Below are 26,309 nucleotides of genomic sequence, written 5' to 3' on the forward strand. Positions count from 1 at the left end.
AGGAATTTGTTGTTAAAGGTCCCTAGACCAAAACGTGTTATGCATAAGTTTGTTGATACCAACAAAATGAGGAATTAAAGAAAATTGTGTATTGTTTTTTATTGAGAGACCCTAGAATCACAGCAGTCTACAAGATAAAGTACTAAATTTATTTACCCATTGTGATGGGGATCCTGTGACATTAAAAAACAAAATATGTGGTATGATTTCATTTATGTTTTGAAAACCATATAGAATGGAATGATACGCTGTCTGGAATTTACTTGAAAATAAAACAATTAGAGAATTGGGGAAGGGCACATGGGTGAAACAAGATAGGCCAGAAGTTAATAATTGTCAGGGTTGGGTAATAAGTGCAGGGAGTTTATTATATTTTTCTATGTATAACTTTTAAACTTTATAATAAAAATATTATGGGGTAAAAATAGCTATGATACTTTTTACATTAACATAAGCAGCCTGAGTACATGGTAAGGCTTTTGTCTCTGCATTGGTAGATAAGTTGTTTTTTAAAAAAATAGTAAATATTTGCATTCACAAACGGATGGACATTCTTCAAGGACTAGACAGACCAGGCCTCTGAGTGGAGATGATCGGATTGAAGAAGAGCTCTCGGGTAGGGCCCTGTAGAAGACAGTTCCCCTAAAGTGGGAGAATCTATTAGCGTGCTGTTTACTTTCATACATGGGGAACCACTATTAAACTGGTTTCGTTTAACAAAGCAAAAATAAGGTTTTATATAAGAAAAAAAGAGAAGGCAGAAGGACACACTTGAGAATCTGAGTATTCTATTTGACAGGCTATCTGTGTCAGTGTCTGTGCCTCTCAGTTTTTCCAGATTACCGCCATATCCTTTACTGATGTCCCTTGTTCCCCCTTTGATGAAACTCCCAGTCTAGGTTGCCCATGCGGATTTGACTCCTTTTCTTATGTGGTGTCATTATTTGAATGTCATCTTGAAATAGTGTCCAAGTGGCAGCATGTAAGCTTACCTGGATGTTAGACAGTGGAGAAATATCCTAAGAAATAAGTGAAAATCACTTCATACATCCAGTATTTTTTAGTTTGCTTACACCTAACCAGAAGGATTAACTCCCCAAGAATCAGCTCGGTCAATTTTAGGAACGGAAAGTCTTTTTTCTCAACTTATTGATTGTTCTGTTCTGTGCCTCCCTGCGCCCCCCAAGTATTTATCCCATTTGTTAACAATTGTGCCAATACTACTTGGCCGGCCAGTATACGGTTGAGGACACTTTTATTATCTGGCTCTGTTTTAGCCAGTGAAGTTATGATAAAGCATTTGTTAGGTGAGTGGTTTCCTTTGTTGTTTGAGCCACAATCCAGAAACTTCTGTTTTAGTTTGGGAACTCCTGGTCAGGGTAGAGATCTCATACACTGGGTGAAATCATGTTCTTGTACCACATTTTGTCAACAGCACGAAATGATTAAACACTAGGGGAAGAAGTGAGAAAGAACAGGCAGTATATATACCAAGCGTGTTGTCCTATCCTTGATTCCAAGCTCTTGGGAGGAAGCTGTATTTTCAGGAGTCATCACTTTCTGGAGGTCTTTTAGTAGATTCGGGGTCAATCTTCAGGCAGAACCCATGCCCAGTTGGATTCTGAGTACATGCAAACTGGGGAAGTTATCCACGTGTCTGATCCCGGTGCTTGAGAATGGTTTTTCAGTTAGAGTCTCAAATGTTTTCTTCTACGCAGTTTGAAGCTGACTTTCACTGATAATCGCTTTCATGTTTCTGTCTGCTGCCTGTACATCACCTAGAGATGTGTGCGGTGATGTTTTCTTTAGAAACGTGGCTTACCCATAATGGGGCATGCGACTGTGTATACGACTGACATTGGTTTGACCAGGGCAGGTTTCCTGTGCTATCCATGAGTTTGCATTAAGTCACTTTGCTTTCATTAAAGACCTACATTAGTGCCTGTTTTTGCCAACGGAAAGAAATCTGAAGAGAATTTCTGCTTTTACAAAATGGTGATTGTTCCTCACTTTACTCCATTTGGGTTTATGAAAGGTTTCACAGGAACACTCTACTTTTCAGTAGCAGGGCAAACCTGTTTTTGACGAGACCAGGATATATCAAGGTTGGGACAGTTAGTGGGAGCCAGGCCAGTTTTCATGCATCTTTCAGGAACAGTGTCGTAGGGTGAGAATTTGCAGGGATTTTGGGGTGTAACACCCTGTCATTAGGGCTAGGATTGTAGGCCAAGAAAAATAAAACTCTTTTTGGAAACTTGGACTGTTTTAGCACTTGCCTTTTAACAAAGGAAAACTTCAGTCAACAGGAGAACTATGTATATACTATTAAACGGTGTATCTAAACTTTGGGCACGCAATCAAATCTAAGAGGAAGTTCAGAGCCTTGCCCTCTATTATGTGAGAACTGAAGATAGGGCATTTCTCAGCAGCCTTTTGAACTTCTCAAGTTGAATATCCCCAATATTTTTGTAAAATTGGAATCAATGTACGTATTGGTCTTTTTTTTTTTTTTTTTTAGTGTGGCTTTTTGTGTGTGTGTGCATATGCATAAGTATTAGAACTTGAGGATGACTTTGACACCCAACTATTTTGAGATATTTAAATAAAACAAAGAGAAAGACAGTGACCAAGTTTCTGCCTCCCTCCTCAACCAGAAAAACTATATGTATCATTGTGTCGTCATTGGCAGCTAACCCTAGTAAGAACTGCATGAGTTAGAGAAGCCACTTTCCTTAGAGTAGGCTGTACAATCAGAAATCTGATTGTACAGAAATCAGAAATCAGAAGTCTGATTTCTCTAATAAGTCACTAATTTATTTTTAATGTTTTAATTGGAGATAACTAAAGAAAATAGACAACTCTTATTGTCCTGATAACATAAACCCAAATCTTATTGAATGTTAGTATTTACTCATGAACCTCTAGTAAGATAACTGTTTTAGTAGAATGAGCTTTTGTAACAGAATATATCTTATAACGACATTTAAAAGTTACGCTGTATCAATGTAAAATATACCTTGATTATTTTAAATATATGAGTCGTTATTGAATGACTTATTCTAGGATGTATCATCAGAACAAAACAGAATGAAGTAGGTTTAGATTTATTTTCATAGTTTACTAAAATACGTTTTTTTAAGGAAAGGGAAGTAAAGTGGTTGGGTTTAGGTTGGAGTAGTATTTAAGAGTTACATAGAAAGCAGACAAAATAATTTTGTAGAAGTGTAGGGGTATGTTTGTCAGCTGAACCAGGTAAGGTGGATAAATACATGTTAGCTGTACATTGAGAAAAAAGTTAAGTGATGGTCTTGGAGCGAGTTTCTAAATCTCTGTCTTTTATATACAAGTGAGAAAGATGTAGCCTAGGTAGAAATGTCCAAAATAAAAGTTGCTGTAATAACTGTCTAAGAAAGAAAATGACTCCTTTAGTTATTGAGACTTTTTGGTCTGCTTGGTTGAGCTAATTAAAATTTGGAGGACATCAAATATGGCTAATTATTTTAGAACCGTTTCTTTTTACAGTAAGAATAAATCTTTATGGTTGCCCAGTAGCCATTGAGGAAACCACAAAGATACTTCAATGTAAAAACAGTTCTTTTTTTTTTTATTTTATTTTATTTAGAGTGAGAATTTAAGAAAGAAAACGGAAAAGCCAGAACTGTTGAACTTCTTTCATCATTTAAAGCATTTTACCTTTGACTTTGAAATGTAATATCAGCATATTAAGTTAGACAGTACGTATCTAATGGTGAATTTTTGAAGGTTAACACACAAACCTGAATTCGTAAGGTTGAATTTGTGATAAACTGTAACAATTTCCTTAATAAGAAGATAAAATGTATATTTATTATCTCTTGTGCCTCCTATAGTCTCAACCATTTCTATTACTTATCTTCAGCCAGAGCAATTCAATGTTGTGTCCTATGGACATAAGGAAAACTAGCAGGTAGATAACCAAGAAATGTCTTGCTGTCTGTTCATTGGTACACGTCGTATGTCCCTTTTTTAATCGTTTAAAGTGGTAAAATAAACATGTATATCTCCATTTGTCCTTCCACCAAGTAATAGAATGGCTCTTGTATAGCATATAAAAATGAAAGTAAAGGCTAAATAAAAACTGTTTATTGGCCAGGTTTTTATCTTTATCTTAAGAAATTATGTAAATATTAGACCTTTTTAAAGTATTTTTCTAAAATCCCAAGGTAGCTAAGATCTGGAAGTAACCATTTATGCACTGTGGTAAGCCAGTATACAGGGTGTATGTAGCATTATAATAATTAATCTTTTATCTATTATTTTATTTACTTTGGATACATAATTCTACAATCCAGTAGAGGGAATTCTAAAATCAGTAGAGGGAATTTAGGAAATGCAAGTTTAGGCTTTTCTGGGACTTGTACAAACTAGAATGTAGTGCTTGTATTTTTTTTTTTTTTTTTAATTTTTTTTTTCAACGTTTATTTATTTTTGGGACAGAGAGAGACAGAGCATGAACGGGGGAGGGGCAGAGAGAGAGGGAGACACAGAATCGGAAACAGGCTTCAGGCTCTGAGCCATCAGCCCAGAGCCCGACGCGGGGCTCGAACTCACGGACCGCGAGATCGTGACCTGGCTGAAGTCAGACGCTTAACCGACTGCGCCACCCAGGCGCCCCTGTAGTACTTGTATTTTTGCATGGTGGTAAAATCTGCAGGAAGACAGAGCAGTTTTAAAACTAAAATTGCAAAAGGAATCTAATTTGTTAAAGAGCTATCCTGATTAGAAATACATGAATATTTCTTATGTAATCATCAGATATTAAAATTTTAGTTATTTGCAAGTAATTTTTTGCTTTTTATCATGTAAACTAGTAATGGAGGCCATTCATTCCACCCACAGCTGAAATATGTTCCCCTCGAGTTACGATGTTAGCAGTAAAAACATTGTTAAAAAGTCGAAATTAAAAATAAAAAGTTTGATTTTTTTCTTAATTTGCAATTTTATGTGTTGATACTTTAATACTGTTTCTAAAAGCTAGTTGGAAACAGAAGGTCACTCCACTACATATTGATATGTTTGTAATTTGATTTACTCCCTCTGGAGGTAGAAAAGGTTTATCAATCGATTTGCCAAAAAAAATCAGTAAGTTAACAGTTCTAGAAGCTAGCAAATATAAGGTAGAAACAGAGGCACTGATATTTATTAAGGACGTAATTAAAGTAAAATTTTTTGCAAAGATTAGTTGTTGTTGCAATGGTGTGGAAGAAGACACAGATCTTGGTTCAACGTACTCAGTAGTCACTGTATTCTGCTCCCTGTGCAAAGAAAAGCATGCGTGCTGCCCGGTGATGTAAGAGACCCATGTATAGGAACATGTGCCAGGGATTTTGAGAACTCTCCATTTTACCAGCCGTGACGTTCATTGTCTTACTCTCCTAAACGAAGTCAGTCTGGCGTGACCTCATTAACAATTGTCTCTGACCGTTTTAGCGGTTTGCTGCTGTTATCATGAGAATAAGAGAGCCCCGAACCACTGCACTAATATTCAGTTCTGGGAAAATGGTGTGCACAGGAGCCAAGAGGTAGGTTTAAGGAGTTTATTCTCCTGGTTGTACGTTACCATGGTTACTCAGTTGCATTTTATGTGTCTTTGATAAAATGGAACATCCAAGCTGTTACTAAGAATCCCTTTATGTAATAAATTTTATGTATAACACAAATTCATCCCCAAGTGAAAACAAATTGGTCATGAATCACAAAATTTCCGAGCAGATGGTGTGAGAGTGTATAGATCTGCTTGGTACTGGCAGTGGGACAGACCACGTGTGTTGGTCATAGATGCCCGCTGCTCCTTGTTGTAAATAGGCTTCATCATGAGAGTTAGGGTTTATTCGGGTCTTAAGATGTCTACCCCTTTCATAAATGCTATTGCCTATATTCTGCGTCTGTTTGAAGTGATCCTGTCTGTGAAGGTTAGTGCTTTGGGGCCTTGGCTGTAAACCTTGTCTTACAGAGTCCACGTAATTGGTAGAAGGCGAAGGTTGGAGGAAGATTAGTGGCATCAGCTTCATAGAGCTTGAATAAGTGAAGTAAATTAAGCTCTTAAAATAAAAATTAATATGACTTGGAGTTGTCTACACACCAAGAGGGCTGCAGATGTTTTTGCTTATTCTGAACTTTGAAGTTGTCTTTTTTTTTTTTTTAATGTTTGTTTAGTTTTGAGAGAGAGAAACCGTGCAAGTGGGGGAGGGGCAAAGAGCTAGGGAGACACAGAATCGGAAGCAGGTTCCAGGCTCCAAGCTGTCAGCACAGAGCCTGAAGTGGGGCTCGGACTTGTGAAACAGCGAGATCATGACCTGAGCTGAAGTCGGACGCTTAACCCACTGAGCCACCCACGCGCCCCTGAAGTTGTCTTTAATGAGGGGAAGGCCATTGGTGTGGACACAGTGGTTCCTGATCTCCTGTGTTGCCTTTTTCAGAAGGCAAGGTGTGGGTCTCTCCCTGGCTTCCACATAAGTCTTCATTTCGGAGTCTTGCTTGTTTTTTCCTGGATGGGTCATCAAAAGCTTCTGGCTTATCAATAAATGCTGGGTGTTTTTTTCTTTCCCAGACATGCTATTCATTCACTGTTTAGCTGTCTTTATCCATTTGCTACACACTGAATAGTGGGTATCTAGTTGCATGATTATTTTGTCAAGATAGGGATCCACAAATAAATTTATTTTCCTCAAGAAAAAAAAAGCATTGCAAGTATGTATTGTTTAATTTCTGTTATCCCTAACCCTTGCACTTGAGAGTCTTTTGCTTATGATAGTATTATTGCTTTTATTTTGCTTTTCTTACATAGGCCGTACATTACTAAGCCATAGTTTTATCCAACAGATGAGTTATAGGAATGGATAAAGAGAGATTTAATATAAAAGAAGATACAATTAGAGTATGCATTCTCTAAGTATAAATCTCATTAATATTTTCCTATTAAAATGAAATTGTTAATTTTCACCTTAGGAATTTGTAGGCTAAAATACAGTAATCGTAATGATCATGGTGATGATGAGATGTTCCACATCTGTAAAATCTGGGCATATCAGTAGTCTGATGAATTGAATTTTGAATTCAGTAATTTTGAATTTCGAATAAAATTTTATTTTAGCTGGCTTTGACTATGACTATCTCACTTTTTCTTCTCCCTAGTGAAGAGCAGTCCCGACTAGCAGCAAGAAAATATGCCAGAGTTGTACAGAAATTAGGTTTTCCAGCAAAGTTCTTGGACTTCAAGATTCAGAATATGGTGGGGAGCTGTGATGTGAAATTCCCTATAAGGTTAGAAGGCCTCGTGCTGACCCACCAACAATTTAGTAGGTGAGTCTGAAATGTATTGTGATTGCCTTTGGCAACAATTCACTTATAATCTGTGTAAACATTATTCATGATACACGCAGAACAGTCGGTATGTAAGAACAAGGGATGTACTGATAGATGTATTGAATGTTGAAGTTTCTTCTTTCTGTCTTGGAAAATACATTTTTCTCACCATTCTCCTACCTCCCATTTCACTTATTGACATCCACAACTCCCCTTGACTGGGATGAAATTGGCTCCCTATTATTTTATTGCTCAATAAATGCATTTTAAATGCATGAATTAAATCCGCAAGCTGTTATGTCAATTCTTGTCCCCAGTTGTTTGAATTTCTCTAGTGAACATTATACGAGCTGTACCAGTAAAGTATAAACTTGAGTGAAATGATTATTATTTCCTCTTACTTTCCCTGCCACCTACAAGGCCACTGCCCACTTCTCCAGCCTCTCTGCTCCCAGCACCGCTTAGACTTGCCCTGCCCTTCTTGGACCAGGGCTCTTGGTCCAAGTTTTATACTTGGCACCTTCTTGTTATACTTTTCACCTAGGAAACTCCCACTGGCATTTCAGATATCCTCCCAAGTGTCTCTTCCTCAGAGAAGCCTGTCCTGCATTTCCCAGTAGGTTAACCACACACATCGTTACTGTTTTCAGTCTGTCTGAACTGGGAGCATGAGGCTGCTACGACATCAGAAAATCCAGACTCACTAGAAATAGAGTTCGTTGGTCTTCAAGTGCCCATGACAGGTCGCCCTCACTGGCCTTAAGTTCTCTTTCCTGTGGGTTGGCCTCGCAGTGAATTTGCCGTTTAGTCAGTATTTTCCCTGCGCAGGTCCTCATTTTACCTGAAGCATGGACAGCTTTTAATTTCTAAACTGTTTTTGTCATTTTCCTCCTAGTTACGAGCCAGAGTTATTTCCTGGTTTAATCTACAGAATGATCAAACCCAGAATTGTTCTTCTTATTTTTGTTTCTGGAAAAGTTGTTTTAACAGGTAAGTTGTAACAGGAAGTAGTATCCAGAGGTTTGCAAGAGTATCAAGAACAGCATTTTCTCAGTGCTGAGAAGTAATTTCAGTTGGCTGGCAAGTGGTGAAGACACCTTTGCCCCTTTCTTCTCCTCACCCTAACACTCTGATGGGAAACATACACACCAAGGGGGTGAGAGCAGGGAAGATGGCCATTACATTGCTTAAGAGATGGCATTTTAAGCTGGAAATCCTCCTGTAAAGCTTTGAGATTCATCTGTGTCGTTTGGAGACAACAGAGGGAAGTTTAGAAGAGCTTGCTTAAAGGTACCAAGTGGGAGAATAAGATTTGGTCATTCCTTCTGCACTGCTTGGGTCACGAGCTGCTCAGGTCACAAGCTGGTGCAGGGACTAGCACTGGTCACATGTGGTGGACTGCAGGGCAGGAGGCTGGAGTCATCTAGGGCACTGTTTTGTGGCTTAAAAAGCCATTTTAAGAAAATAGTACTTTAGGGGCGCCTGGGTGGCGCAGTCGGTTAAGCGTCCGACTTCAGCCAGGTCACGATCTCGCGGTCCGGGAGTTCGAGCCCCGCGTCGGGCTCTGGGCTGATGGCTCGGAGCCTGGAGCCTGTTTCCGATTCTGTGTCTCCCTCTCTCTCTGCCCCTCCCCCATTCATGCTCTGTCTCTCTCTGTCCCAAAAATAAATAAACATTGAAAAAAAAATTTTTAAAGAAAATAGTACTTTAAAAACAAAAACAGGGTTGTATCAAGGGATTCCCTCATTAGTGTTCTAATGTCTGCATCTGTCAGTCTAACTGGGAATGGAGAGAATTGTGCTTGTGGTGTTAAAGTAATTTTACCTTTTAAACATGTTAAGAACAGCTATTTCAGACTCCTCTCTTCTCTGACTTGTCTTCATAGGTGCTAAAGTCAGAGCCGAAATTTATGAAGCATTTGAAAATATCTACCCTATTCTAAAGGGTTTCAGGAAGACGACATAATGGCTGTTAATGTACTCCTGCCTCTGCACCCACTTGTTCTTTTTTTTAAAAACAAATCAGTTTTGGTACATTTAAATGGTGGTGTTGTGGAGGGTCCCAGTTTGGTGAGAAGATGGGCGTTCTGTGGGTTGCAGCACCAGGTGAAGCTCTCCGGCGTGCACTCCCCGTGGCGATGCTGGGAAGTGGTCTTCTGCGCAGAGAACACTGCAGCATTATGTAAGTTGCTCGTACTGTGCTGCTGTTTGAGTTGTGCTGCCTGTTTATTTATATTTAGATTTTAAACACATACTGCTGTTGACAAGTTGGTTTGAGGTACAGAACTTCAAATGTTAAAGCCACCTCTGCAGTTGATTGGACTTTTTCTTTTAATTTCTTCCCCATAAACCAGTTTTTATATTTCTACCAGAAAAGTAAAAATCTTTTTTAAAAGCGTTGTTTTTCTAATTCGTGACTCCTAGGGGTTATTTTTGTGCCAGACACATTCCGCCTTTTCAGTATTGCAGGACAGAATAGATGTATTAAGGAAAACAAATGGCTGTACATATTTTTCTTCCTTCGGAGTACTCTGTACAATAAATGCTGTTTATAAAAGTGTTAGATTGATGTTATAAATGATACCTTGTAAGATTCATGTGACCATACTGGTAAAGTTTGTATTTTAGATATAATTGCCTGAAACCATTTCAGTGTGTGCTTGCTTGCTTGTTTGTTTCAGTCAACATTTCATTGTATGTTGCAGTTTTAATGGAAGAACTACCTGAAAATTTAAGGTTGGTCACGAAACATGTATTTATGATGTTCCATAAATTGAGCACTTCCTGTTTCCCAGATACATTGCCTGTAATTCTCACAAAACCTGTAACTAGGTTTTGTTCCTCTTTCTTAGGTGAGGAAACTCTGGCCTCAGCTGAGGGATGAGGCATTTGTCCCAGGTTACATAGCCAGTGAGTGGCAAAATCAGGCTCCAGGGCAAAGTCCTTCAGTATTAAAGCTGGGGTATGTGTACAGCCTAGTGAGGTGTTTTTTCTCATGAACATTAGCTGGAAATTTGTAAGTTCTTGGGTGTTCTTGCTGGAGTTAATTGTAAAAGTATATTTTCAAACAGTTCAGAGGCATATAGTCAGAAAGGAAAAAGTTCTTCTGCTTACTGCCCCGGGGTATCTCCCAAGCCCCATTCTGTACAGGTCCTTTCCTTTTGGGGTGCTTTTGATCCCATATTTAGAAAATACTAAAGCCTATGTTCAGTTTTATATAGCTTTGCCTTTTTTTCCCCATCAGTAGGTCATAAACACATTTCCATGATAGGGAGTCCAATGGCATCACAAATGTATGACATCTCTTAGGTACCATTATGTATTTACCTGTTTCCTTAATTATGGCCATTGATATCAGTAATGTTAAGGATCATTTGGAAAGACATCTATCCAAGAAAGAAATCTCTCTCCATGTGTAGATCTTCTCTTAGATTCTTCAGTAAAGTTTTATAATTTTTTTCATATAGGGCTTCTACATTTCATAAAAATTAATTCCTAAGTATTCTCTGGTTCCTATTAATGAAAATTTTCATTACATTTTAGTTCTTGTTGACATATCTTCTTCCTAATCACTCTTCTGAATTCTGAAACTTCTACCTGTGAAACACCGCACACACAGATAGCCTAACAAATATGTCCAGCACAGTGTACTCCTCAGTAGACACCCCTGCAGCCACCACCTGGAACCTTGCCTGTGTCCCTGAAACCCCTCCTTCTGCTCCTGCCCAGCCACAGCGCCACCCACCAATAGATGTTATCTCGAATTTTGTAGTCATCACCTAAATTACTAATATAGGGCAGTCTTCCATTAAAAAAAATTTGGTGTTTTTATGCACGTATTCCTTATATTCCTCTTCCATCTCTTTTCCTTAAACCTTACAGACCATTTAGCTGGTAGTTTCTTTCAGTATATGTTTTGCTATTTTCAAATTCATGGTGTTATTCAGCCTGTTCTTCTCTGTATTTCCTGCAAATGAGTAGCTGCATCCAGACAGAGGCTTGATGCCTTTGTAAAGACTACAGAAGTGCCATGTTCTTTTGCTAGGAGTCAAGTCTCTGGTGTTCTCTCTTCTCTCTTTTAACATTTGTTTATTTTTGAGAGACAGAGCATGAGCAGGGGAGGGGCAGAAAGAGAGAGGGAGACACAGAATTGGAAGCAGGCTCCAGGCTCTGAGCTGTCAGCCCAGAGCCCAACGCGAACTCCAACCCATGAGCCGGGATATCATGACCTGAGCCAAAGTCAGACACTTCACCGACTGAGCCACCCATGTGCTCCATTTCACTGTATTTTATACACAAATCTTTTTTAAATATAGGTACACGTATAACATGGGCTAACAAGCCAGGACTTGCTCAACTAAAATTACACTCAAATAGCCAAGTAGTCGGTGACATTAACAGATGGTGTAACATCCAAGAAGATATACTTAGGGCAGCAGTGCCATTTCCAGGCCAGCGGGGATAGGTGTGGGAGAATATGAACCAATGTAGATTAGCTGTCAGTGTTCAAGCACTGACCAACAGCAATGTCCTTCATGCTTGCTTTAGTCCTGGGCTGGCATCACTCCTGTTCAAAGACGTCACTGTAAAGCACTCGGGGCTAGGAGCCTTAGCATGGTTAACAGATTTGGCTGACCTCAGGGCCTTCCCTCAGGCTGCTGTGTCCTGGGCTAGATTTCCCTAGGGAAATTCCAGCGCCTCATTCCTACCTCCTTCCTTGGGTTTACTTCCCATGTGGTACTGAGATAGAGGGGAAGACCATCATTCTTGCCTTGCAGTCTCTTTTGAGCAGTGCTGCTGGCTGATCGAGGTTGTTCTGAGGTAGAGCTTCTCTTCAAATTCAGTTGAAGTCCTCACACGCACCAGCCTATTTTTCTCATTGTTCTGGACCTCTATGTATACTAGAGCCTGTCTGATTACCAGACAAATCTCTTCAGGTTTTACCCAAATAATTTTCTCTTGGTTTTAACACTGCAAATTTTAGGAGGAAAAACACTCTAATAGATTGTCTTAATTAGGCAATTAACCCACTTTTATTCAAGTAGAAAGAAACAAACACAGGTAAACCAATCACTTCACTTAGTCTTACCATTCATAGTTAATTAGTTCACACCAAGTATGTACCTTTCCAGATTTCTGTGAACATAAACATATAAAAATACTTTTATAAAGGATATGAACATACTATGAATATCTTGGTGTCCCTTTAAACCTGGATCTTATTTGATGTGCATATAGGTCTGTATCATTAAGACTGCATTACCTTCTGCTGTAGGAATACACCAAAATTTATTTACTCGTCACTGGACATTTTTGTTTCACTAGTATTTACACATTGTAAACTCACTAAAAACAACATCTTTGTCTCTGGTATAATTATTTCCTTAGGATAAAGTCCTAGTAATGGAATTGCAAGGCGTAAGACAGTATGAGCGTTTGTAAGGCTTTATGATGTTGTCTTTAGGGTGTATCTGTTATATCTTGCTTCCAGACAAATTCCTCTGTGTAGCCAATCCCCCGTCTGCAGCTTTCAGCACAGGTGAAGACAGCCACAACACCCCAGTCGACACTCCTGCCCAGAGTGTCGGCCTTCAGGTAGTTGAGCAGCTGAGGCATGACCTGAGGAGAGGATGACACAATTAGGTCTGTTTTCAACATACCTTCCTTGCCGGAGTGATAGGGATCTTGGGTGTTTCAGTCTCCGCCTTTGACACTAACTTAATTTTGGATATAGTTTTCACAATTCATTTTTTTACTCAAGAAACAAGTATCACCTACCACTTTGTAAGGTTAGTAAATCCACAGTACAAGAGCATTTCTACCCAACCCAAATGGGTTGTGATAACAGTTCCTTTTGAAAACCCATCTTCATGATTATATCCGTTTTTTCCCTACCAGATCCAAAAACCCTAAGCTGAGTAGGGCCTCTAAAACACTTCCTGTCACCAAGTACAAAGGCCTTAAGTGCCAGAACAAGAAAAGAAGGTATATTTAAAATTACAAATGTAACAAAATGGAGACACTAAAAATGATGATTTAACCATACTGAGAGGTGGGGAGGGGTGGTCAAGATGACAGAAGCAACTGCATTTAAATCCTTTTTATTGTACAAGTCAGTCAACGGATAATGTCTAAAAACTAATACACTGACAAGTTATCAGAAAAAGCACATTATTTAGAAAGAGAAAGGACTACCAGATAAAACAGTAAAAGACATTTCCCTCCAGGGAACAAGGTGGGACCAAGGTGTCCCTTAGGTGGGACAAGGCACTTGCTGTAAATAACAGGACCCATGTGCGTATGTTACTTCAGTGAAGTTTTATAGCATTTAATTACATAACCCAGGGTGACTGTATATTAGAATACTTTTTGAGGTCATACCTGGAATTCAAATATTCTCTTGGCACCACAGGGGCAATCTGGAATATCCTTTTCTTGAGGGATATTTTCACCAGAGATCCAGATGGGTGCAATCCCTCTGCCATATCTGAGAACCTAAAATCAATCAGGATCATGTTCAAATCACAAACATCTCACCTAAGTCTCCCTTGGTAACATGTGCTCTGATAATCTGGAGAAACTCTGCACATGCTCCTACACATGAGTTCCCCTCACTCATCTGAAGCACAGTGAGGTCCCCTCACCTCAGACCTGGCACCATTAATGCTTTCTCAGTGTCATCATTTTAGCTTATCTGACTTGGGTTATCAAAATCGTATTTCATAAAAGATAATACGGTTAGAATCGGAATCCTAAGAGTATTTTGTGTAGTTTCTGAATCCAAAATGTAGCCCAGAGTTTGTGCTTACTTTCACACAGATAAAAGGAACCTGTTTTAAACTCAGTTAAAAGTTTTAAAGGGACAAATGCCAAGTGAAACACTTGTTTCGATAAATACTACAGAGATAAATTTCATTAGGTGTTATACATCAACGGAGTGGCCTTCCTGTTTTGTCACACGCATATACATTGCTAAAAACTACCTTCTCAGTGTTTAGGACCCGGGTCTGTTCTTCCCATGATCTTCTTCCCCTGGGTACTTGATTCAGTGACTGCTTTATAGGAGTTTAGCTGAGTTTCCTTCAGTGATTTAGGTTTATGGTGAAATGTCTTTAAGAATGATGTTAATGGAAGAACAGAGATGAAGAAGAGAAACGTCTGCTGAGCACTTGCTATGTGCCTATACCCTCCCTTCATCCGCACAACCACCCTGTTTTTTCACACTGGAGATGGAGTTACATCAGAGCTTACAGTGTAACTCAAGGATCCAGGACTCTCGCCAACACCAAAGCGCATTTTTCTTTTCACAAAACCAGGGTTTGTGTTACATGTCATGTTGGTTTCATAAGCAAGAGTTCCCTGTTGGACACATGGGCAAAAATATTTTTTTCTTTCTGCCACTGGTGCAAACTTCTTGCATCACAGGCAGTATCTTATTCATCTGCTATCTCTGACCCTTTCTTTAGACTATAGACCCTACATGATAAACAGTACAACCTGTAGTCTTTCAGTAACTATTGAAAGGATCAGCAGACCATCTGTGTGAAGGATTCCTGTAACAAGACCCTAGCTTTATTGTAGTTATCCCTTCTCAGGGATTTTACCCTGAAAACACCACCTGAAAAGAACACAAGAAAGAGTTGTGTGAATTCTAGTTTACCTGTTCTGGCTCAAGGGCTATTTTAGTTTTAAACTTCTGGAAAATTTTATCTTCCCTGGATTCATGTTTCGCCATGGAATCCAATTCCTCCTCAGGTACTTCACCTGAAAAATCATCAATGTAACTGTTAGGACAATAGGAATAATCCCCATGGCCTGACATCTTCCACATGCCGAGGAAAGGAAATTTCAAACAACCAACTTAGTGTTAAATTGGAGTGAAGGCCAGATGTTCCCACAGGCTTTCCCTGAACTTTTAATTCATTGAAGTTGGTGCTTCAAGACCATCTGACTTTCCAGGCACTCCACTTTACTGTGTAGGTTCCTAGTAAGTACCTCTCTTTAAAGCTTCAAATGAAAAGAAGAGACCCAAGTCCTGGGTTTAGGACTTGTGTCCAGCAGAGATGACAGGACACCCGACAGATACTGACCCTTTTATTTTCACTACTGCCCTTTAGGCATCTGGACTCTCCCTATCTCTTCGTGTTTCATGCATTTTTCCCAGCTGTTATAGTCATTCAGCCATCACAAGCTCCCTGTTGACCTACCCACTTGTTCCTCACACTCCTCTCCTGGAATCCCAGCTATCTGAACCACTGCTGTCCTCAACAGAATTTAGTCTGTGTTACATGTACCAAAGAATATTTTTGATATCACCTGAATATGAACTATAAACCAGTAAGCTGATATTCTAAAGTCTATTTAGATTCTAAACCCTACTTTTGTAGTGCCTGAGGGCTCAAATTCTGGAGTCAATATCATGTGAGCTCAAACTACAGTTCTAAAACTTTAACAGCTTCGGTTACATGACCAAACAAATGACATGGAAAACCTCAAACTCCTCACTGCAAAATGACGTGCAGTTTCTAACTCTACTGCTTTCAGGATTTTAATGAGATCACGCACAAACAGCCCTTGATACAGACTAAGTGTTGGATAAATGTTGGCTACTAATCTGTCTCTTAGGTATTTGCTTTGGCCTAGGCACTACACCTAGAGTGTGTTCATCTCTAGATAACCTGTAAAAGTGCGAATCTGAAACGGGCCACACGAAAGAGAAACATTTAAACGACCCTGGTCACCTGCCAAACACTAAGCACTCTCACTTATTTGATCTCGATCTGAGAAACATATCTTGGATCCGGAGGAACGTACCAAGTTTCAAGCATCTTGTGGAGCCCTACCCAAATGACCACGTGGATACTTGCCCTGACATGTCTTTATCAGAACTAGAATATATCTGATACATATGCCAAGGAGGGGAGGTACAGGAAGTATATTTTCAAATGATATAATATTTGAATAGTATAGGCTACATACTCCAAAGTGCGTTAACTTTTCCTATCAGTACCTACCTCTTTTCTTGACATACTGAGCCTTTTCTTTCAAGCATTATATTTAATCACTTAATGAATAAAGGTTCTAAAACTGATCCCTTACCCATGCTTCCTATAATTTCCGATTCATTTTCTTTTTCAACAACTTCAGGTGTAATCTCATCTTCTGTTTCTATTACAATTTCAAATTCTGGAAAAAGGAAGTTGTGGTCTGGAATTGTTCTGTCCAAATATTCTGAAACAAGAAAAGTTAACTAGCATAATTACTAGTCATTTAGTTTTATAGAGGGTCTAATAATTTCCCATTTCTAAGGCATATTCTATGTAGTTAACGTTTTTGCCAAATATATGTAGTTCCAGCATTTCAGGTTATGGGTCATAAATGCCTGTATTGAGGCAAGTGTGGGACATAACTGAGTAGGTGGGACATCACAGTTCCTTTCATAGAGCTGTTCATATCACCAGTTACCAAAATTTTGGAAAAGCATCATACTTTCTTTAATCTTAACTTTTATCCTCAAAACAAAAAACCTGGGTTGACAGATGCTATGAAACGGAGCTGAAACTTACAAGAACTGACTCACCTGATTGTGTACAAGCCTGCTTATGTCCCAATCTCCAGTCTAGAGTCTGATGCTCCTTACTGCAGTAATGTGCCTTGTGACATCTGGAGCATGTTTTGGGGCCTAAACAGCCACAAACTCTGCAGAGATGAGCACCAGACTTGAGCTGGAGGCACACAGACTCTCCTGTCTCTGGAGGAGGATTCTCAGAAGGTGGTTCATATGAGTAAAAGTCATTTTTCCTGGGTAGCTGATTTCTAAAAACTGTAAGAAAATGAGAAGAGATGTTGTAAATACCGTAAGTAAAACAATATAGCAATCCAAATATTGGGGGCTCTGGTCCACACAGGACTGAAAAGACCACAGGTTTTGATTTCAGTGATCTTATTTTCCGAAAGGGGAGAAAAGGGGAAAAAAAGTGAAAAAGAACAAGAAACCCGTTTGGTACCCACAGCAATTTGAATTGGATCTTTGGGCTTATTCAATATAATTAAGTAATGAGACTAACAGTTAAGTTACATTGATTCTACACAAATATGGAAACGTTATTGGGCCCAGCTTTCTAAAAAACAATTTTCATTATTTCAGTATAACAACGCCTACTTCGTACCAATCGATTAAACTCAAAAGCTGGGGCCCAGAATGCGTGAGGAAGCTGAGCGGGGCGGGGGGCGGGGGCCAGGCGCTGCGCTGGACTCTCCACCGCCCCCCCGCCGCCGCCCCCAAGGCGCTGCCCTTCGCATACATGACCCGGGCCCTGGCTCGGGAGCAGCGGCCGCTCACCGCGCAAACCGGCGCAGCACGGCGGCACCCGGCAGCAGAAGAGGAAGAGGCAGCGGTGGAAGGCGTCGGCTCGGTCGGGCAGCGGCGCGTAGAGCTGCAGTAAGAAGGCCAGCGGGCGGCCGCACAGCGCGCAGGCCAGCTCCTCTGGCCCCGGCAGCCCGGCAGCGCCCAGCCACGCCGGCCGCCCGCCCACCTTGCTTGGGAACTGCTCGCTGCGCAGCCGCCACGCCGGCGCTGCTTCCACGAAGCCCAGCTCAGCCGGCCCCGCGCTGGCCACCGCCATGCAGCTGGAAAAACCGGCCACTCGCACGCTCGGACTGTCTGGCCGGAAGGCGGAAGTTGGCCACCGGAAGGCGCGCAGAACGGCGAGTCAGAAGCGATTGGGTAACAAGGGAGAGGAGGCGGGACTAAGGAAATAGCCAGACGTAAGCACGCTCGGTGCGACCCTAATTTCCGGTCCCGTGACGTGAGGGTGGGGGTAGCTTTTAGGGATTAGGGGTTAGGGTTAGGGTTAGGAATTTATCCTAATGAGCCAAGAGGAGGTGTGTGCATGTTCACCAGCTGGTTCAAGTATTTCAACTGTGGCCTTGGTTTTGGTTTTTTCCTCTGCCCTGCTCTTTGGACTTGTCGGCCATTGCCACCTCAAACACTGAGAGTTTTATTTTTTTAAGTAAAAGTTTACAATAGAAATTCAACTAGATATGCAACAAGTCTGAAACTGCAATCTACAAAAGTGAAAAGGACCATGGAGCTATTGTCCCTGCTCCTTTTCTTGCAGCAGCCTGCCACCTGCACGTGGCAGCTGACACTGGGAGCTGCCTGTGGGCCAAACCCCAAAACCTGCCCGTGCGGGGCCAACGCCTGGCCATCCCATTATCCTGGGCCCCTTCTCCTGGCGCCATGAGGATTTCATTGGCTGTTTCTTGTTTAAATCTCAAGGAGGCATGAGGGAATGTAGGTGGGATTCAGCTATGGCCCAGATGCTTCTATTTCTAGTACCTATTTTATAGCAAAAACATCTAACATTTCCTTTCTTTTGAAAACAAGTTTCCTTAATTTTATTTAAACTTTATAGAGTTAAAACATATAATGGGGTGCCTGGGTGGCTCAGTCGGTTAAGCCTCCAACTCTTGATTTCAGCTCAGGCCATGATCCCAGGGTGATGGAATCGAGCCCCTCATCCAGCTTTGAGCTGAGCGTTGAGCTTGCTTAAGATTCTCTCTCCCTCTCCCTCTGCTCTTCCCCTGCCTGTTCTCTCTCTCTCTCTCTCTAAAACAAAAACCACTATAAGCGTCCGACTTCAGCTCAGGTCACGATCTCGAGGTCCGTGAGTTCAAGCCCCGCGTCAGGCTCTGGGCTGATGGCTCAGAGCCTGGAGCCTGCTTCCGATTCTGTGTCTCCTTCTCTCTCTGCCCCTCCCCCCTTCATGCTCTGTCTCTCTCTGTCTCAAAAATAAATAAACGTTAAAAAAAAATTTAAAACAAAAACCACTAAAACCACCAAACAACCATGAAACATAACAACATTCTTTCATCTTAGTGTTACCTCTTTAGTGTTATTTTGTTTTCAAAAGCACATCTTAATCATTCTTGGATTCTTAAGCAAATAATTAAGTTCTGTTTTACTGAAAGGAAAAACAATATGAGAATGTTTATTTTTAAAAACTGCAATCTTGAAATTGAGTAAGCAACATCCCTTCTAAGATTGGGTATTTGTAGATATGAATTGAGTTGTGAGGGAGAAGAGCTAGTCTATTCTCTGTCCATTGAGGCTAGGGAAGAGTGAGAGCTCTGCTCATGGGTAAGGTAGCTTTGACTTCTGGTTAGGTCCACAGTACAGGATATGTAAAAGCAGATTGTTGAGTAACGGTTTGCTTCATGCCAGTGACAACCTGCTCCAACTCAATTGTTCTTAGCAAACTTTTCTTTCCAGCAGCGGAGTCCCAGGCTTTTTAGGGAATCCCGTGACTTTTCACACCACAAGTTTGTCATACATACAATTCAAGCATATGAAGATGGGGTAATGCCAGAGACACTTCTTCAAAACTGAAACCCATTTGTGAGATCTGTTTCAGTTCCTACTGTAGACACCTCTGTTTTTTTATTATTAATTACTGAAAACATTTAACTTGGAATCAATTTATTATGAATTCTAGCATATTTTTAGTGGACAGATGTTCAAATCTGTGCCCTCTTTACCCTGAATTACTGTCAGAATGCTTGTAGTCTATGGTTCAGCTTTAGTTTCTGTCTTTATTACAATGGATCTGAAAACATCAACTTTCATTTCAGGGATTGATACGACCTTTACTCCTCTGTCTTCCTAAGTCTCTGAGTGGATGTTCTCCAATGTGATCTTTTTGGTCCTCATGCCCCCTTCCTACCTCTCTGTTGAGGTACACACCTCCCCCTGGATATGATCTAGCATTTCCCAAACTGTCATCTCAAGGCAATGTTTTTTTTTTTTTTATGAGTCTTTATTTTGCTAAGGTTCAGATGACGTTCCCTGTGACTCACTTCATTACCCCCAAGTAAAAGGAGCAAGCCAGCAGTTCAAATCTTACATGTTGCCAATATTGCAGAATATCTGCATTGAATGAGCCCTGGTGAGTATGAGTCATTTTGCTGCTGAACACACATGCTCCCACACTGCCCGCCATTGGCCTCAGATCACCTAGACACTAGACTCTTCCACCTACAGAAGGGAATTTACAAGGACTACTTAATAATTTTAGGTCTATAAAGAGCAAAAGGTGTTTTCCTAAAACATTGAGGGGAAAATGAGGCTTAGCAGAAGAACTGCCCCTAGGTCACAACTGCAGGACAGTCTCTCATTGTGTATTATTGGTGGGAATGGCTAGTTTGTCCTTTGGAAGCCACCAAGAACAAGGACTCTTTGAACCAAGTCTCTACTCAACTCTGGACAAAAAATTGGCATATTTGACATCCTCACCTTTGTTTAGGGCCTTTAGTGGTTTTGCACAGCCATCACAGTCCCGAATACGCAGCCAGACATTTGAATCTCCACAATCCACAGTGGACCTGTCTTTTGGAGTCTAGTTTCTCATTATTCTCACTTGATATTCCTTATTTGTTGGGCAGGGTCAGGGGCTAGGGACTGGGTCAGGGTCAAGGTCAGGGTCTTGGTCTTGGTCTGGGTCTAGGTCAGCCTTACATTCTGGGTCAGTGATTTGGGACAAGGCCTTGTTCTGTGTCAAGGTCAGGGTTTGGCTTTATCATAAGTGGCCCCCTTCCCTATCTTATCTCTCTTCTCTGTTTCTCCTCTTCCTGAGCCTCTAGGATGGGCAGGACTCTCACGCATTCGGAGTTGATCTGGGGAGCACTGGTTTCTTGCCTCTCAGTCTTGGGCTCTAAAAAAAAGAGTGAAATATCCACCTGGTCACTGACTGTTTCAAATTCAACTCGACTCTGATCATTGATTGTGAATAGCCTCAGAGATCATGCAGGATCCTTCCACTGTCCCTCCTGGGAAGGGTGCTGCTGGCTCCACTCTGCCTGGGGGTTCCCAGGTTCCAGCACAGCTCTGACCCATGAGGGCACTCAGTAGACATATGTGGTTTTATATAGGATGAGGTGTGGTGACTTAGCAGCCCCCTTCTTGTGGGCTGGTGTGGCCCTCCTGGCACTGGGTAGATCCTTCGTCCCATCTGAGTGATCACCAGTAGATAATCAGGTCTCAGACAGGACAACCATCCAGGCAGGCATCTGTGGTCCTTCAGCTCAGGGCAGCCTGGCTCCTGACAACCCTCGTGGCCCATTACTGAGCTGACTGTGCTGCTGGGCAACTTAACAGGTTCATAGGCAGTGTAGACAGCTCCAATGTATATTTTCATTCCCAGCATCTGTGTGGTTGAGACAAGCACTTCCTCCCTCACTCTTAGCCTGCCAAGAGCGGTAATAAACCCCCAAATACAGAATGTGGCCCTGGCTACAACGGGCATACAGCAGACTGGCTCTGCAGTCCTTTGGCCTCCAGATTGTAGTATAAACCTTTGAAATGCATACTTGTTAAGAATCAAGGAAATAGGAACAACTGTGTCTCCTAGTGAGTAGTTTCTCACTGAGGCTGTGGGGTCTCAGAGAACCACATGCATGACCCAGGGACCGTGGCCTCCAGAAAGCCTGCCAACTGGGGATTTCATGCTGTGGAGTAATCCTTGGGTCTCCTACTGCTTCACTGAGCAATAATTTCCTTACTATACATTTGGTCTCTGCTCTTTGTAAAGGAGAGAGAGGAGACTGTAATATGGACCAGTTTGTTCGTTGAGAATGGGTGATTAACGTGGTCAGGGGGCAGGTGTTACTCCTGGGCTCCCTCCTTCCAGGGACACGAGTGAGGTCTGTGTGTCTTCTAGTCTCTGAGACTTGAGGACCCAATGCCCAAAGCAGGAGCCTTGAGTTTACCACCAACAGCAAAGTTAGTTTTTCTGCAGCTGGAAGAGTGTTTTGCCATCGTGGGAGGACAGCAAGAGCACTGGATGGACCACTGCAGTCCCTGGCCCTAAGTGAACCCCTTCCTTTCTTGGGCACAGCAGATTACAGTGCTGTGCAGTTGGCCATCAGTGATGTGGAGTTTGCTGCTTTCCCAACCTGGCATCCATTGTCATGCCCAAGTCCAGTAACTTAGCTTGCCTTTGGGAACTACATCTCGCTTGTCTCCCATGCAAACAGTTCCAGAGGGCAGCCCCCACCTCCCATCTGCCTCAGTGTTGGGCACATGATCCAAGTCTAGCCAACCCCATCTCCATCCTCTGGGTGCTCTGATGACTTCAAGGATGAGAATGTGACCCAAGCCAGGCCAAAGATACTTACCCCCATGACTTTTCAGGGATCCTAAGGGAAATAGAAACCTTTCCCAGTAGAATGGACAGTGAGTGGGTGTCAGCCTGGAGTTGCTGGAGGCCCCAGACACAGTGAGAGAAACCTCTGAATGGAGCCTCCCCAAAGGCATTTGGCAGGATGGAGGTTTGGAGAGGGTCCAGGTCACCCTGGGAGAGTGTGAGCCCCTGGGCCTGCCAGATCCAAACCCATTCTTAACGTGCTTCTGGCAAGTATTACTTTATTTCTACCATTAAAAAATACTAAGTTATTTTACCTCAGTAAGTATGTTCATTTGCTTGCAATTCAAACAGTCATAGCTGACACATCAGGATCAATAATCCCTGAGCCCCTCTGTGCCCACTGTCCTCACTGGGTGGGCCATGGCTGGGATGATGAAAGCTCTCATCTCCTCCAGGTTTCCAGTCTGATGCAATAGGTTTCTCTTATTTGACCTTTAATTTCTCCTCTCTTTCTAGTTTTCTTCATAGTCGTCACAATTAATGAGCCAATATTAATGTGTTATTTTAACTGAGGTCTATAATTTATCCATGTTGCCTCTGTTCCACCTTTTCCTGCTCCATGACACGTAGTCAGCATGTCGTTTTGGGCTTTTCTTTGCTGTGACAGTTTCTCAAACTTTTCCTTGTTTAGATGACCTTAGCGGTAGTGAGGAAAACTGGTTGGGCATTTCAAAAAATGGCTTATTGGTTTTTAAAATAAAAAAAAAACCATTTTAAATATTTTCCCAGCTTTGTAATTTGTTTCAGGAGGAGAATTTAGTGGTCCATCACTTACATATATAACACCCCATGCCTATCACAAGTGCCCTCCATAATACCCATCATCCATTTAGCCCATCCCCCACCCCACCCCCCTCCAGCTACTCTCAGTTTGGCCTCTAGTTAGGAGTCTGTTTTATGGTTTACCTCTCTCTTTTTCTCCCCACTATGTTCATCTATTTTTTGTTTAGTAAGTTTCACATGAGTAACATCATATGGTATTTATCTTTCTCTGGCTTATTTTGCTTAGCATAATACACTCTAGTGTCATCCATGTCATTGCAAATGGAGGCATTTTCATTCCTTTTTATGGATGAGTAATATTCCATTGTATATATATACCACATCTTCTTTATCCATTCACCAGCTGATTGACATTTGGGCTCTTTACATAATTTGGCTACTGTTGATAGTGCTGCTATAAACATCGAGGTGCAAGTGCCCCTTCAAATCAGTATTTTTTTATTCTTTGGGTAAATGCCTAGGAGTACGGTTGCCGAGTCATAGGGTAGCCCTATTTTTAACTTTTTGAGGAACCTCCATACTGTTCTCCAGAATGGCTGCACTGGTGTGCATTCCCACCAGTAGTATAAAAGCTTTCCCCTTTCTCCCCATCCTCCCCAACTTCTGTTGTTTCCTGAGTTGTTAATTTTAGCAATTTTGACAGGTGTGAGGTAATATCTCATTGTAGTTTTGATTCGTATTTCCCTGATGATGGGTGACGTTGAACAACTTTCAGTGTGTCTGTTGGCCATCTGGATGTCTTCTATGGAAAAGCGTCTATTCATATCTTCTTCCCATTTCTTAACTGGGTTATTTGTTTTTTGGGTGTTGAGTTTGATAAGTTCTTTATAGATTTTTGGAACTAGCCTTTATCAGATATGTCATTTGTAAATATCTTCTCCCATTCTGTAGACTGCCTTTTAGTTTTGTTGATTTTTTTTTCTTCACTGTGCAGAAGCTTTTTATCTTGATGAGGTCCCAATAGTTCATTTTTGCTTTTGTTTCCCTTGCCTCTGGAGATGTGTCTAGTAAGAAGTTGCTCTGGCTGAGGTCAAAGGAGTTGCTGCTTGTGTTCTCCTCTAAGATTTTGATGGTTTCCTGTCTCACACTTAGGTCTTTCATCCGTTTGGAATTTATATTTGTGTATGGTGTAAGAAAGTGGTTCAGTTTCATTTTTCTGCATGTTGTTGTCCAGTTTTCCCAACACCATTTGCTGAAGAGACTGTCTTTTTTTCCATTGGATATTCTTTTCTATTTTGTTGAAGATGTGGACCATATAGCTCCAGATCCACTTCTGGGTTCTCTATTCTGTTTCATTGATCTGTGTGTCTGTTATTGTGCCAGTACCATACTTTCTTGATGACTACAGCTTTGTAATATAGCTTGAAATCTGGAATTGTGGCGCCTCCAGTTCTGTCTTTCTTTTTTGGGATTGCTTTGGCTATTCAGGATCCTTTCTAATTCCATACACATTTTAGGATTGTTTGTTCTAGCTCTGCAAAAAGTGCTGGTGGCACTTTGAAAGGGATTGCTTTGGATGTATAGATTGCTTTGGGTACTAGAGACATTTTAACAGTGTTCTTCCAATCTGTGAGAATAGAGTGATTTTCCATTTCGTTGTGTCTTCTTCAATTTCTTTCATAAGAGTTTTCAGAGTACAGTCTTGTACCTCTTTAGTTAGGCTTATTATTAGGTATTTTATTGTTTTTGGTACAACTTCAAATAGGATCAATTCCTTGATATCTTTTTCTGCTGCTTAATTATTGGTGTATAGAAATGCAACAGATTTCTGCATGTTGATTTTATATCCTGTGACTTTGCTGAATTCATGTATTAGTTCTAGCAATTTTTTGCTTGAGTCTTTCAGTTTGTCTACATAGAGTATCATGTCATCTGCAAATAGTGAAAGTTTGACTTCTTCTTTGCCAATTTGGATGCCTTTTATGTCTTTTTGTTGTCCGATTGCTGAGACTAGGACTTCCAGTACTATATTCAGTAGCAGTGGTGAGAGGGGGCATCCTTGTCTTGTTCCTGACCATAGCAGAAAGGCTCTCAGTTTTTCCCCATTGAGGATGATATTAGCTGTGGGTCTTTATATATGGCTTACATGATGTTGAAATATGCTCCATCTATCCCTATTTTGTTGAGATTTTTTATCCAGAAAGGATTCTGTATTTTGTCAAGTGTTTTTCTGTATCTATTGACAGGATCATATGGTCTTATCCTTTCTTTTGTTAATGTGGCATATCACATCGGTTGATTTGCGAATACTGAACCAGCCCTGCAGTCCAAGAATAAATCCCACTTGATCGTGGTGAATAATTCTTTTAATGTGCTGTTGAAATTGATTTGCTAATATTTTATTGAGAATTTTTACATCCATGACCATCAGGGATATTGGCCTGTAATTCTCCTTTTTGGTGGGGTCTTTTTTGGTTTTGGAATCAAGGTAGCGATGGCCTTATAGAATGAGTTTGGAAGTTTTCCTTCCATTTCTATTTTTTGGGAATAGTTTGAGAAGAATAGGTATCAACTCTGCTTTATTTTATTTTATTTTATTTATTTTTATTTTCTTAAACAATTTTTTTGATATAATTTATTGTCAAGTTGGCTAACATACAGTGTATACAGTGTGCTCTTGGTTTTGGGGGTAGATTCCCATGATTCACAGCTTAATACATCACCCAGTGCTCATTCCAACAAGTGCCCTTCTCAATGCCCATCACCCATATTCCCCTCTTTCCCTCCTCCCCCATCAACCCTCAGTTTGTTCTCTCTATTTAAGAGTCTCTTATGGTTTGCCTCCCTCTCTGTTTGAAACTATTTTTTCCCCTTTCCTTCTCCTGTGGTCTTCTGTTAAGTTTCTCAAGTTCCACATATGAGTGAAACATATGACATCTGTCTTTCTCTGACTGACATATTTCACTCAGCATAATACCCTCCAGTTCTATCCGTGCAAATGGCAGGATTTCATTCTTTTTCATTGCCAAGTAGTATTCCA

At 40.9% G+C, this 26,309-nt stretch overlaps 2 protein-coding genes across 3 annotated transcripts in view; one reads left to right on the top strand and one right to left on the bottom strand.

The window, feature by feature from the left end:
* Positions 1–9,990, top strand: part of LOC123609335 (TATA-box binding protein) — a 23,379-nt gene extending 13,389 nt beyond the window's left edge. For both annotated transcript variants that reach the window (XM_045500379.1, XM_045500380.1), the window contains exons 5-8: positions 5,470–5,561; positions 7,174–7,341; positions 8,240–8,334; positions 9,230–9,990. In XM_045500379.1, coding sequence (XP_045356335.1) covers positions 5,470–5,561; positions 7,174–7,341; positions 8,240–8,334; positions 9,230–9,309 — 435 coding nt within the window. In that variant the 3' untranslated portion in view covers positions 9,310–9,990. The remainder of the gene's footprint in view (positions 1–5,469; positions 5,562–7,173; positions 7,342–8,239; positions 8,335–9,229) is intronic.
* A 2,367-nt stretch (positions 9,991–12,357) lies between these two features.
* On the bottom strand, positions 12,358–18,037 carry PDCD2 (programmed cell death 2). Its single transcript, XM_045500378.1, has 6 exons — positions 17,686–18,037; positions 16,924–17,166; positions 16,443–16,574; positions 15,004–15,107; positions 13,725–13,838; positions 12,358–12,962 (listed from the first exon to the last, which is right to left on the bottom strand). The coding sequence occupies exons 1-6, from the start codon at positions 17,966–17,968 to the stop codon at positions 12,804–12,806; spliced, it is 1,035 nt and encodes a 344-aa protein (XP_045356334.1). The 5' UTR covers positions 17,969–18,037; the 3' UTR covers positions 12,358–12,803.
* Between the last annotated feature and the right edge of the window lie 8,272 nt (positions 18,038–26,309).

Source organism: Leopardus geoffroyi, chromosome B2, assembly GCF_018350155.1.
Source record: "Leopardus geoffroyi isolate Oge1 chromosome B2, O.geoffroyi_Oge1_pat1.0, whole genome shotgun sequence".
NCBI lineage: Eukaryota > Metazoa > Chordata > Mammalia > Carnivora > Felidae > Leopardus > Leopardus geoffroyi.